General features: G+C 44.8%; 1 protein-coding gene across 5 annotated transcripts in view; it reads left to right on the top strand.

The window, feature by feature from the left end:
• MYO7B (myosin VIIB) overlaps positions 1-13056 on the top strand; it is a 99800-nt gene that overhangs the window by 6938 nt on the left and 79806 nt on the right. For 2 of the 5 annotated variants that reach the window (XM_073360171.2, XM_073360170.2), the window contains exon 2: positions 10959-11135. In XM_073360171.2, coding sequence (XP_073216272.2) covers positions 11118-11135 — 18 coding nt within the window. In that variant the 5' untranslated portion in view covers positions 10959-11117. Of the gene's footprint in view, positions 1-3896; positions 4032-7956; positions 8017-10958; positions 11136-13056 lie in introns of those variants that run through there. The other 3 variants (XM_073360173.2, XM_073360169.2, XM_073360172.2) reach the window with 3 other exon arrangements.

The raw sequence follows: 13056 nt of genomic DNA, 5'->3' as shown, positions 1-13056 counted from the left end.
CTCCCTCAGTGTGAGAAGCTGCCATGGGGACCAGAGAACAGATGCTGAGTTCTAACAGTAACTTCCTCCATTTCCTCCACTGGCCACACAGAATACAGCAGGCAGCAATAAAGCAGCCAGCGTAGCCTAGGGCCCTGCTATTTCCCTCCAGCCTTACCATGGCATGCCCAGCCACCATTCTGTAGCTGTGGAGAGGGGCAAGAGAAGTAGGTGTCATGATCAGTGTAATCAGGGATGGCTTCATAAGCCAGGGAAGCTGTGAGTAGGTAGGCTGAGCCTCGGAGAGTCCCAGTGGGGCTGGAGAGACCCCATTAAGAGAGGGAGAATGTGCCATTCTGTTCACATCAGGAAAAAGAAGTTCTTAAATTCTGAAAACCTTTTGCCTGGTTACCCAACATAAACATCAACGATCTGGCTTTGGCAATAGACATGGGCTTGCATTGCAATAGTGCTACCCTTTGTGGTGCACATACTCTGTGGACTGATGGGGAGGGGAGCACAGAATGGGCACGTCGGTATCAGCTGTAGCACCAGCATAGTTCAGGCAGCTCAACTGTTCAAACCATCTGTGATCTAAAGGGCATTCTGCACATTGATCACGCTTCCCTTGTGGTATTTTACACATCTACATGTACCTCAACCTCACTAGCTCTCCCTGCGTGCCCAACCCCAAATGTATGTCCCCTGACCAGCAAGGTTTGCTAGTTTCCACACTGTCATGTGCCAGCAATGCCCCTCTGCCATGTACATTGGCCAGACCGGACAGTCTCTAAGCAAAAGGATAAATGGACACAAATCAGATGTCAAGAATTACAACATTCAAAAACCAGTTGGAGAACACTTCAACCTCCCTGGACACTCAATTACAGACCTAAAAGTCGCAATTATTCAACAAAAAAAACTTCAAAAACAGACTCCAGCGAGAAACAGCAGAACCGGAATTAATCTGGAAACTGGACACCATTAAATTAGGCTTGAATAAAGACTGGGAGTGGATGAGTCATTACACTAAACACTATTTCCCCGTGCTAATTTTCCCCCTACTGTTACTCACACCTTCTTGTCAACTGTTTGAAATGGGCCATCCTAATTATCAGTACAAAAGTTTTTTTTCTCCTGCTGATAATAGCCCACCTTAATCAATTTGTCTTTTAAGAGCTGGTAATGGCAACCCGCATTTTTCCATGTTCTCTGTATATATACCTTTGTACTGTATTTTCCACTACATGCATCTGATGAAGTGGGCTTTAGCCCACGAAAGCTTATGCTCAAATAAATTTGTTAGTCTCTACGGTGCCACAAGTACTCCTCGTTCTTTCTGCTGATACAGACTAATATGGCTACCACTCTGAAAACTGCCATTTGTGACTCTCTTCATGATGAGCCATGCTCTCCCCTTGGTTGTCTTGTGTTTCCAGTGCTACTGGGAGCTTCCCACAGAGCTGGAAAAGGTCTCCTCCTAATGAAGTGTTACAGCTGTAGCTCCTCGTCTCATGTCTCCAGCACAGCCCTGTTCCACCAGTGATTGGCTGAGGGTCAGACACAAAAGTCTGTAGCTGGTATAAACTGGTGGAGAGCAGGGCCTGGAACAGTTTCTACCTGGGGAAGGGTTGGTTTGTCTGAGCATCTCTCCAGCAGGTGCAGCAAAAAACAACCACCCATGGCTGTTGTTCTTGGTCTGTGGTAGCCCCCTGTCTGTGCTGGAATGTCCTCCACTGTTACCTCTGACCCCAGCAGCCATTTGCAAAGGTGGGCATCACTGTCCAGGGGCAATGCATTGGAGAGAAGCTTAGCTGTCCCCCAGTTTATGGGAAGGGGAGGGTGCATTGGCATTACTACTGGGATACTCTGTGTGGCCAATATTGATGGCTCCATCTTTCACTCCAGCCTCTGGCTAGCAGGAATCCAATGAATGTTAAGTCAAGCCCTCTCCAGCTTCTGAAAGCAGGAGCAGGACCATTAGCATGTTTTCTCTCTCTTTCCTCCACCTACCCCAAGCCTCTTGGCTGCTGTGAAGAAAGTTAGAAGGGGGAGACCACAGAACAGAGCTCCCTACTCCTCTGCTGGAAGTGGGAGAGCTCCCTCTTCTGCTCCAGCTGCTGCAGTGAGAGTTTTCCTCTCATTTCAAGCTATTTAACCAGTAGGTGTGTGTCTGCTACTCTACCCACTCCCAGTTTCTTGGTTGTCATGATTTGGCAAGGAGCAGGGGTCTCTCCTCTACTCAACATTTCCCCCATTTCTTGGCTCCTGAGATGTGGGTTGACTCTGCTGCTTCTATCCCCTGACTCCATTTTGGGTCTTTTTCATCTATGAATAGCTCCAGCACCTGTCTCTGCTGCTGCTCTGAGCAGTCCCAAGCAAAAGGCCTGATTCATATCACTTTTCAGAACCTTGTGGGCAGCACTAATAGCACCAGTGAAAACCAACAAGGCGCTGCTTGCTTTTCACTGTGCTGCAGCTTGGAAAAATGATGAGCAGCAACATGGGCACTGTTGCTGTCTGCAGCCTGAGGAAGGCAGCACAGAAGAAGTTGATGCCTTCTTTCTCCCATGCCCCCATTTACTGGGGAAAGTGCCCCACTGATCAGGGGAAGTGGCTGAGTGGATTTTTAAGCCCTGCATTTTTAATAACCAAAGTCCGTCTCTGAAAAAGATTTTTTAAATTCAGAGGGGATTCTCCTTTCAGTCACACTTGTGTAAATCCGGAGTATTGTCTGTTGCGGCCATATAGATTTACACTGGTTTGAGAGGACATAAGATTCTGAGTCTTTAAGGTGTATCTGGGAAGCTGTCCTCGTGGCTGGATGGACTGGAGCTCCTAAAGGCTGGATTCTCCTCAATGGCAGTCTTTGTCCTCTTGTATGATGGAACTCCATCTCTCTTCTAGCCAAGCCTCAGAAACTAGACACTTGACTTCCTTGCTCCTACTCTGGGGCTTTCTCCTCTTGTCACCAGAAGAGGAGGTACAGTAAGGCCTACAGGGAATCCAGTCCCTTGCAAAGAAGTACCACTGAGGAGTGTCAGTGGGGAAGAAGGCCCGGCAGATGGACCTGAGATCTTCCCCTCCCCCAGTTTGTATTCTACAGCCTCCTGAACTCCATCCCCAGCCCCTCACAAAGCCAAAGAACTGCCTAACCCCTTAATACACTTTTCTTCCTTCAGGCGCAGTGACTTCTGGGTGGAAATCAAAATGCCCCTTTTTGCATCTTGATTATGGGTAATGACAGCCTGAAAGGATTATTTTTCAGCCACGTCTTGACTTCTGCGTTGTTGCTGGAGGGCTCCTTGGCAGACTGGGGCGGTAGTGAGATGACATTTAATGAGACAAGAGATTGAAAACTGAGCAATCAAGAGGGCTCGGACTTTGAAATCAAACTGTTCACATTTCAGGGCGGGGCTGGAAGGAGGATAACACCTATCTAAACATCGGAATCTAGGGCCACTGAATCTTTCACAGGGATACTTGTTCTCCCAGGTGTTTGTCAGGCATTTGATTACATTGATATATAACAAAACAAGAGTGTTTTAAATAAACTGACTAAAAATCCCTTCCCCTTTACCAGGCTGCACAGGCATAAACCTCAGTTGCTCCCTCACAGTGGCTGGTAAGGGATGTCTTGAGTTTATTTTCCATTCTTGAGCTCTGTGGCCTATGAAGCAGGAGAATCAGGCCCAAGCCTTTCCCTTTGGGATGCCTTTCAGGAGTCTGACAGGAGCCACATGCAGTGGAGAGGCTAAAGTTTAAAGCTCAGGCAAGCATTACGAATGAGAGCGATTGACCTCACCGGTGCCTGGAATCCCTGGTGTGGAAATGGAATAAATGCTGAACTGGGGGCAAAGTCCCATAATAAATAACTGTGAAAGGCACTTCAGTTACTTCCTCCTTTTTGCCACGGAGGGCTGACACGCAGGGCGGGATTCTCAATGGCTCCACCACCAACTTCATCTCCCTTTTCTTTCCCACTCTGCTATCCGTGAGAGAGAAGAAACACAGCAGAATCAGGCAAACAGCAAAATCTTCCGTGTGAACAGGTACCTCCCATCCTTTTCGGTACCATTCAGACTCTGATTTAGAGGGTTAGCTTGCTCAGGTGAGAAGAGCAGCAAAGACATGCACTGCAAAAAGCAATACAAGCAAGGAGTGGGGAGAGCATTTGCTATTAATACTGGGTAAAAGAAGAAATTTTACTCTTGAATTTGAATCTGAAATCCATAAAAACTAAGAGGCTTCCCAAGAAAATTCCTGATGAGACTCGAAGAGAGAAAGGGTAGATCATAACTAGATGCCACTGGAGAGGCAATTTTCATGTTGGTGTGGGGAAAGATTTCTGGGGAGGTAGGGAGTGGAAGTAGTTGCAGGAAGCGCAACTAAAAGATGGACAGAGGGAGCCCATTCAAACCAAGAAGTAAAAGGGAAGGAGAATAACTGTTGCACTTGTGTCCAAGATCATGAAAATGAGTTCCTGATAGTGCTGAATAAGCTAGGGTGTTATGATGTTACAGATCAGTTGGGGACCAGGACTGGTACAACTGGTAGCTGCAAGCTGTCATTTACTGAAGTTTATATTCATATTTTTCTGGATTCATGAGTTCTGCAGATTTGATAACTAGCTATAATTATTCCAGTTTATAATGGTTATAAACCTCTAGCAAATCAGTATTAGTGTTGCAATAGTGACTGGTATAGTTCAGGATGAGATTCCTCTTTGCATTCTGATTTCAGTTATGACATTTTAAAATCTTTTGAGCTGAAATGCACATTCTAGGCTTTGAACTATAACCTTCTTATTGGAAAAGTTGCATATATATAATAGTTAAGATAGACAAACATATTGTTGGGGAAGAGGAAATATTTTTCAGCTATTAAGGACATTTTTCAGACTTTTTCGGCATTTAAAAAAAGGAGCTTTCTAAACTTCAAACTTAGCATGTACTTAATGATGACGTGATCTGCCTTGTTTGGGGGATTAAATGTACTTTTGAAATAATAAAGGTGTAGCCTTTAGACATCATTTGCAAAGCAGGCACACTCCGTTATTTTCTTTGACTTCACAAAATGCTTCCAAGTACAGTTTTCCAAATATCTGTAGATGTAAATTTTATCGACGTGTAGCTACGGTCTCAATTCTGCAACCACATACACACATCCTTAGCTAGATGCACTGTGAATAGCCCTTGGAAGTAACTGGGGCTATTTGCTGTGTGCAGAGTTAAGCATGCGCTTAAGGGGGGGCTTTGCAGTATCCACAGACCACATGGCTCATCCCTGCGCAGGCATCCCCATGCAGCCTATTGCTTTATATCGGGGGTGGCCAACCCTAGCCTGAGAAGGAGCCAAAGTTTACCAATGTACCTTGCCAAACAGCCACAGTAATACATCAACAGCCCCACATCAGCGCCTCTCCCTCCCTCCCAATCAGCTGTTTTGTGGCATGCAGGAGGCTCTGGGGGGAAAGGGAGAGGAGCAAGGGCATGGCAGGCTCAGGGGAAGGTGCGGGAAGAGGTGGAGTGGGGGTGGGGCCTGCAGAGCCAGGGGTTGAGCAGTGAGCACCCTCTGGCACACTGGAAAGTTGGCACTTGTAGCTCCAGCCCCAGAGTCGGTACCTATACAAGGAGCCGCATATTAACTTCTGAAGAACCCCATGTGGCTCCAGAGCCACAGGTTGGTCACCCCAGCTTTATATGGTAGCTTTTATTGTCTCCAGCTATCTTACTCCATAAAGGGGCTTAATTGCACCTTTCATTTATCTGGAAAGAAAGGTGGTTAGCACACCCATTGGCTTAACCGGGCCTGAGATTGATGGTAGCCATTAACACCTTCTAGCATAATACTGTTCAAGGAATAGCAGTGAGTTGCTTGAAAGAAGGTGGTGGCACCTATCCTGATTTCTGTCATCGTAAAGGATCACAAAGCTTTCTTTTAACACTGAACAAGAATTATATTAGAATAAGGGGGAAAAAACAAAACAAAACAGTATCATCCCTAAAGCTACATTCTCTCTGTTTCACTGTAGAGTTTCTGTGGCACCTTAGAGACTAACCAGTTTATTTGAACATAAGCTTTCGTGAGCTACAGCTCACTTCATCGGATGCATTCAGTGGAAAATACAGTGAGGAGATTTATATACACACAGAACATGAAAAAATGGGTGTTATCATACACACTGTAAGAAGAGTGATCACACTACAAAAGGTTCCCCTCCCCACCCCCGCTCTCCTGCTGGTAATAGCTCATTTTAAGTGATCAATCTCCTTTACAGTGTGTATGATAACACCCATTTTTTCATGTTCTGTGTGTATATAAATCTCTTCACTGTATTTTCCACTGAATGCATCCGATGAAGTGAGCTGTAGCTCACAAAAGCTTATGCTCAAATAGATTGGTTAGTCTCTAAGGTGCCAAAAGTACTCCTTTTATTTTTATTTATGGCGAGTAGCACCTTATTCTGTGACTTCACTGGGGCTACTCCTGGAATACAACACCATTCAGCAAATGTAGAATTATCAGACTCTGGTTCTTAATGATATTTTGTAGTGCATATATGCATGGTTCATTTTTGCTTAAACTTTCTAGAAAGATACATTTTTTGGAGTGAAGATCAAGCCAAAGAGCAGAATTTTTCAAATAGCACTGAGAAAGTGAAGTTTTAAGATTATGTTTACACTTCACTTAACGATGCCATAGCATGTACAACCAGACAAATGGGTTTTCTTTTGTTTCAGCTGAGGATGTTACAGGTAGGAAGTTTTGGAGTAGTTCGGGGTGAGCTCCAAAGATCAATTTTTGGTCCTGTGTTGTTTACTCATTCTGTTAATGATTTACTTGAGGTGTGCCATCAAATCAATATTTACCTGAATGCAAATGATGCTGTATTTCCTGATTGAGCTCTAACCAAGCAGCAAGTTGACAAATCCTTTTGGGATGTATAAAAAAGTGGACTGTCCTCTAGCATGTACCCTTGTAACAGTTTTTTCCTCTCCTGCAGCCCCTCCTGATGGTCGATCTGATTCTCCTCTTCTCATGAGTTGGCCCTCCAGCCAGATCACTTTAAAGCAGTGGTTCTCAAACTTTTGTACTGGTGACCCCTTTCAGATAGCAAGCCTCTGAGTGCGACCCCCCCTTATAAATTAAAAACACTTTTTAATATATTAAACACCATTATAAATGCTGGCGGCAAAGCAGGATTTGGGGTGGAGGCTGACAGCTCATGATCCCCCATGTAATAACCTCATGACCCCTGAGGGGTCTTGACCCCAAGTTTGAGAACCCCTGCTTTAAAGCCTCTCCCTGTCCAGGGTATCAACATCCCAAACAGATCATGTCCCACACACTGTTGGTCATCCAGACATCTTCCACCTCTCCAGGGCTCCTCTTCCATTCCCTCCTCTCTCAGAGTAACAGCCCTAAGGTCTCTCCCTGGAGTCTTGTAACCAAACTTAAAAAGCAAAACACAAACTGCAACAAAAGAAATTTCTGTCCCCTCCCTTAGGCAGAAACTTTTAATCCATCCCAGGTCCTTCCAGCCCTCCATTCTTCTGCAGAACGCTGACTCTCAAGAGTTATCTTCCTCTAGTCTAGTCTCTACACGGGATCCTCCACTCCCATCTACCCACGAGGTTACCTGCCTGTCAGTTTGCCTTCTCTCAGGCTGACTCCAGGCGTCTCCTTCACGCCTGCTGTCATCTCCTATCAGGGCATATCCCAGAGTGTAAACCTCCCTCCTGAAACACCTCTTTAGTTGAACACCTCCTTGGGTTTCTTCCCTGGAAGCCCAGGTCCTGCCCTTTTGTTAGGGCTCATGGCCAGAGCGTATTCCAACCTGGTAGCTTCTCTGTATCTCTCCAGGTTCCACTCAGAGCAGGTCTGCAGAATTCTTTCCCTCTCTCACTTCAGCCACCTTCTGACCTGAGCTTCCTCTTCCTTTTTTTTTTTTTTTTTTTAATAGAAACCATCCTGCTCCTCCTCAGCTGGGCTTCATCTTTGATTAGGCCTGTCCCATACTCCAGGTGCAATCAGGTGTGTTAATTGGCCTCTCAGGTCCACATTAACCCTATAATCACCTGACTAGGGTAAAACAACCCCTCACAGGATGATGTCCTGAGACAGCTTTTTTCAATAATTCATCCTAAGTGGCAGCAAAAATGGAATATAGTATTTTGGTTCTAGAGTCAGATGTTTCCAAATGGGAGAAAATATATTGCAAATATTTCATTAGTATAATAAACCCTGAAATGAAACATCTTCTTTCTAAGGGTGTCCTGGAACAACCAGAAAGAGGCAGCACCGGGATAGGGGAGCTCCTGTGGGTGGATTGAAAGGAGGTGAGAGAGAGTGTAGTTTTTCACACAGACACACAATGGTGAGAGACCTGTGAGAATGTGGGAGCGAGGCTGGCATTTGGTGGATATTGATAGGGACTAGAGAGGGTTCACAGGCAAAGGTGGCACTTGTAGCCTGCTCTGGAGGTCCCTTGTAGCCAGGGCTTAAATTCTCAAAGATTATTTACCAGAACCCCCCCCCATTCGGGGGTCCGGGCTTTAGCACCACAGGAGAAGCGGGGGCGCCGGGGCTTAAGGCTTCAGCCCTGCAGGAGGTGCTGGGCCTCTCACAGGTTTGAAAATATTTACCAGAGTTCTGCTATGCTGGGTTCCAGCTAAATTTACGCCCTGCCTTGTAGCAGTGGAACCCGTTCAATGTCTTCCTGGGGGTTTGGGCAACACAGAGCTGGGAATATGATGGCCTGAGAATCGAATGGCTTCAGGTGACATTCCCACCCTGCTCCAAATAAAACCCATACATATAGGGCTTCCTAGGGTTCAGCTTCACAGGTAACTTGACTAATGAAAACAGAATATCCACCTCAACTCCAGCCTGCTGGATCCGAGGGCCTTCCTGTAATTTCCCCTACCTCCCTCTGACCAGAGGGTCAAGCTTCTCTCCCTTTCTACCCTGTCAGAGGTAACAAGCTATACATGCTGTGATGAGTCCGCAGAATTTACTTATCAGCTTTACTCAGGGGGTAGCTCCTGTTAATAGGGCTAATTTGTTGACCTAACAAAAAAGCGCCCCCAATCTCTGTGTGTGGTTGTAGATCTTGCCACCCTGTTCCAGTGGGCTTGGGTCCTGTTGTGGTGAACTGGGGGAGACTAAGCAAAAGAAAGCCATTATTAAGCTTAGGTCAAGGCAAAATGGACTCCTCAGGTACACAGAGCATCAGCTGGCAGGGACATTGCTCTTTGACTCATGCTGTTTAGTATAGGATCAGGTTTCAGAGTAGCAGCCATGTTAGTCTGTATTCGCAAAAAGAAAAGGAGTACTTGTGGCACCTTAGAGACTAACAAATTTATTTGAGCATAAGCTTTCGTGAGCTACAGCTCACTTCGTCGGATGCATCCGATGAAGTGAGCTGTAGCTCACGAAAGCTTATGCTCAAATAAATTTGTTAGTCTCTAAGGTGCCACAAGTACTCCTTTTTTTTTTTTTTTTTTTTTTGTATAAGATCAGTGACTAATAATACCACCCATGATCAAGTGATGGATGACACCCCCAACTTTGCATATGTAACTGCCTCGGCTGGTCCCTGGCTGCTCCCTCCCCTTTGTTTGCTGAGTCATCTTCGCAAACCAGATAATCTGTCCACCAAACGACTGTCAATTATGTTCATTGTTTTTTTATATGATTTGTGTAATGGAGGCTTGGGATCGAACTCTACCCATATCCCTAATTTCTGACGTAATGTAAGGAATGGAGAGTCCGGGCTGCATTAAGTTTTAGTTCCTCCAGCAATTGTTTCAGGAGATAACACAGACATCTGATCTTGGAAGTTGAAAAGCTTTAGAAGTTGAAAAGCCTTCCAGCTCATCTGCTAAACGGATGTATTTGGCCTCTGTAAGTCAGCGCTATTTTCTTGTGAATGATCTTAGAGATCCCAGATCATATTAAAATGTGGTTTGGGGTGTATTTTCTAGAGATGGTCCCAAACCAAAACACTCAAACTCTGGAAAACTTCAAACCTAGTTCTAGAGCCAGACTTTGCAGCCCAGTCCCAGCTCAAACAGTTTCTGAAAAGCTTTGTCCATGATTTCCCTGTGCATATCGAAAGGACACTGGACTAAATCTCAGTGTAGCAAGTAAGGCAACCCACAGATCATGTTTATCCCTGAAATTGCTTCAAGAGTCCAATTGCAGGGAAAGGTGTATGCATTTGTGCTTATTTAGTCTGTGGTTCTTTGGTTGTCCCAGGTCTCATGGCCTAAATAATATAATCATTTATGTTAAAGCAAAGGGAGCAGATTCAATAGGGCCTGCACACTCAACAAACAAGGCAATCCTTTGGACTCTTGTCACCAACACTGTCCTCTCAACTGTGGCCTCAATGCTTTTGTTTGTTTCCTGGGGGATTCTCCACTTTGCAACTGGAATCCTCAAACACTCTTCATTTTCCCTCCTTCACAATCCTTCTCAAAGCCCTTCACTGCAGCCACAGATGAGGAAGGCTGTATATGGATCTCTGCTTTTGTATGCGTGTTGTGCCAGACCTAGTGGGCAGACTGCATTGGGCAGCTTAGCAAGGTAGAAAATAAATCTGGGTTACTGGGCTGACCACTCACGGGAATTGAGCCACTAGGTCACTGGACCAACTGAATGCAAATAACGGTATAGTTTACGTGATGTCTTGTTATTGGGGGTTAAATTTAAGTTTGACTCTCTGCCTATAAACTTTTTTGGCATTAGCTTAAGAGAATTCTGTTAAAAAAACAAACCAACAACATTCCACAGTGATGCCTTCTATGTTAGTCTACCTCTTGGGTTATGTGGTAGAACTCAGGATAGCCTGCAAGTCAATCTGTGCATTGCGCTGTGTTGAGGATTCTTGCCTTCAGGTATATGGTTTATATTGTTTCCACATTTTGTGTATACTTTTAATGATCACTTTTCCTTTCTTTAATCCTATGCAGACTCATAAAGATATTACGTTTTTGGTTTTTAAGCGGAGAGTCCTGCCCGTGCCCCACTTTTGGCAGTGTTTTGATCTGTTCTTATCCCTGAGCTCTCCTGTAGTCTAAGTCTGTTCTTCTCTTCGTGAGCACAGGCTGTATGTGGGACTGTGAGGCAGGATGGTGGTTCTCAGAAAGGTAAGTCAGATGCTTTGCTCTGGTGTACTGGTTAGTCTAGAGCAGTGGTTCTCAACCAGGGATATGTGTACCCCTGAGGATACACACAGGTTTTCCAGGGGGTACATCAACTCATCTAGATATTTGCCTAGTTTTACCACAGGCTACATAAAAAGCACTAGTGAAGTCAGTACAAACTAAAATTCCATACAGACAATGACTTGTTTATACTGCTCTATATACTATACACTGAAATGTAAGCACAATATTTATATTCCAGTTGATTTATTTCATAACTATACGGTAAACGTGAGACAGTAAGCAATGTCTCAGTAATAGTGTGTTGTGATACTTCTGTATCCTTATGTCTGATTTTGTAAGCAAGTAGTTTTTAAGTGAAGTGAAAGTTGGAGGTATGCAAGATAGATCAGACTCCTGAAAGGGGTACAGTAGTCTGGGAAGGTTGAGAACCACCGGTCTAGTGGGGGATGTTGCAGAAAGAGGTGAAAAGAAGTCCATGGGAACTTAACGCATTTCACTTCAGAAGTAAAAGCAACAAAGAGCCAATATCTATCAACTAAGCATCAAACAACATCTTCCCAAACAAAATTACAGAGACACAACTGGTTCTGTTTATTGGGCATAATGGTTATTTTGGGCAAGCTTGTAGTATCCTTGCTCATGCTGAGTTGGTGCCTTACACCACGAGCACTTCCACTGAAACCAATGCGGCTCCTTGAGAGGTAAGGTTCCCTTCACCGTGAGTAAGGGTTCTGTTTACAGATGGTATGCTCCACTGGCTGGTGCAGAATTTATTGCAATAGTGCTTTACAACTGTTTGTCTTTTAATGTAAACCAATAACATATTTTAAGAGGGAAAAAAACCAACGAGGTTTAAATTACTCCATGGTAGTAAATGTTTTGGAACCGACTTGGAATAATATGCAACAGAGCCAGATCCTCAACAGGTGTAGCTCCATTGAAGTGGATGGAGCTATGCCAGTTTCCCCAGTGGAGAATCTGGCCTATAGTCTTTATTCTACTTGCAGCCAAGTTTTGACCATTGGCATAAAACCGGTTAGGCCAGATGTGGCTGATCCTGTGTGGGCACATGGGATAGTGGAGGGGAAAGTGCAAAGGATCCCGCTCTACCTTGCAAGAGGCTGCAGTGATCTTGGTCTTTGCATTCTGTGGACGCAAGGGCTGGGGGAGTGTTAGCACCACTAGCCGTGCAAGATACTCCAAAGGGGATGTAGTGCAGGATGGAGGGATTCGTCATGCCTGGCAAACAGCAGCCAGTGCTGTCTGGAGCATTAGCTATACCTCTCTAAAGGAAGTGTAGAGTCATCTCGGAGTATGCTTCCCTCCTGAGGCACCATAGGCATTCTGCCTGCCTGTTTGCTCTGTAGACAGAATACTGACTGGAGCTGCCCCAGGTGTGGTCCTTCATTGATGCCAAGGTAGGAATTTTGCCTGAATAAGGAGTGCAGGATTTGTCCCCAGGGAAGGAGCTGATAAATGTGCTAATGTTTCCATGTGCAGATTATTCAATTGATCGTTGAGGGAATGTGCAATTAGAACTTACTATCACAAATCTCTGAAAATGACCAGGATATCTAGTCAACCCATCAGCGTTATCTTGTCTGAAGATGCCCTCCTACCACTTTTCCAATACTGCTTTGTCTTTGAATGTTTTTAAGTAGCAGAAATAATAATAAATGCACATACAGACTATATCTCATTTGAGAATATCAAAGCACTTTGTGGACAGTCGCTGAGCCTCAGAACTTCTCTGTGACGTAATGTAGTTAGATAAGCAGTGTCATTGTTATAACTTCTGTGCCATTTCTGCCTATAAAATGGCTATCCCAAATGACTTGTCCAAAGTCACATAGCAGGTCAGTAGCAGAGCTGGGATTAGAACCCAGGAGTCCTGACTTCC

The sequence above is a fragment of the Lepidochelys kempii genome, chromosome 9 (genome assembly GCF_965140285.1).
Source record: "Lepidochelys kempii isolate rLepKem1 chromosome 9, rLepKem1.hap1, whole genome shotgun sequence".
In the NCBI taxonomy this organism is placed as follows: domain Eukaryota; kingdom Metazoa; phylum Chordata; order Testudines; family Cheloniidae; genus Lepidochelys; species Lepidochelys kempii.
The sequence above is the reverse complement of the archived record's forward strand: the minus strand, read 5'-3'. Positions and strand labels throughout refer to the sequence as shown.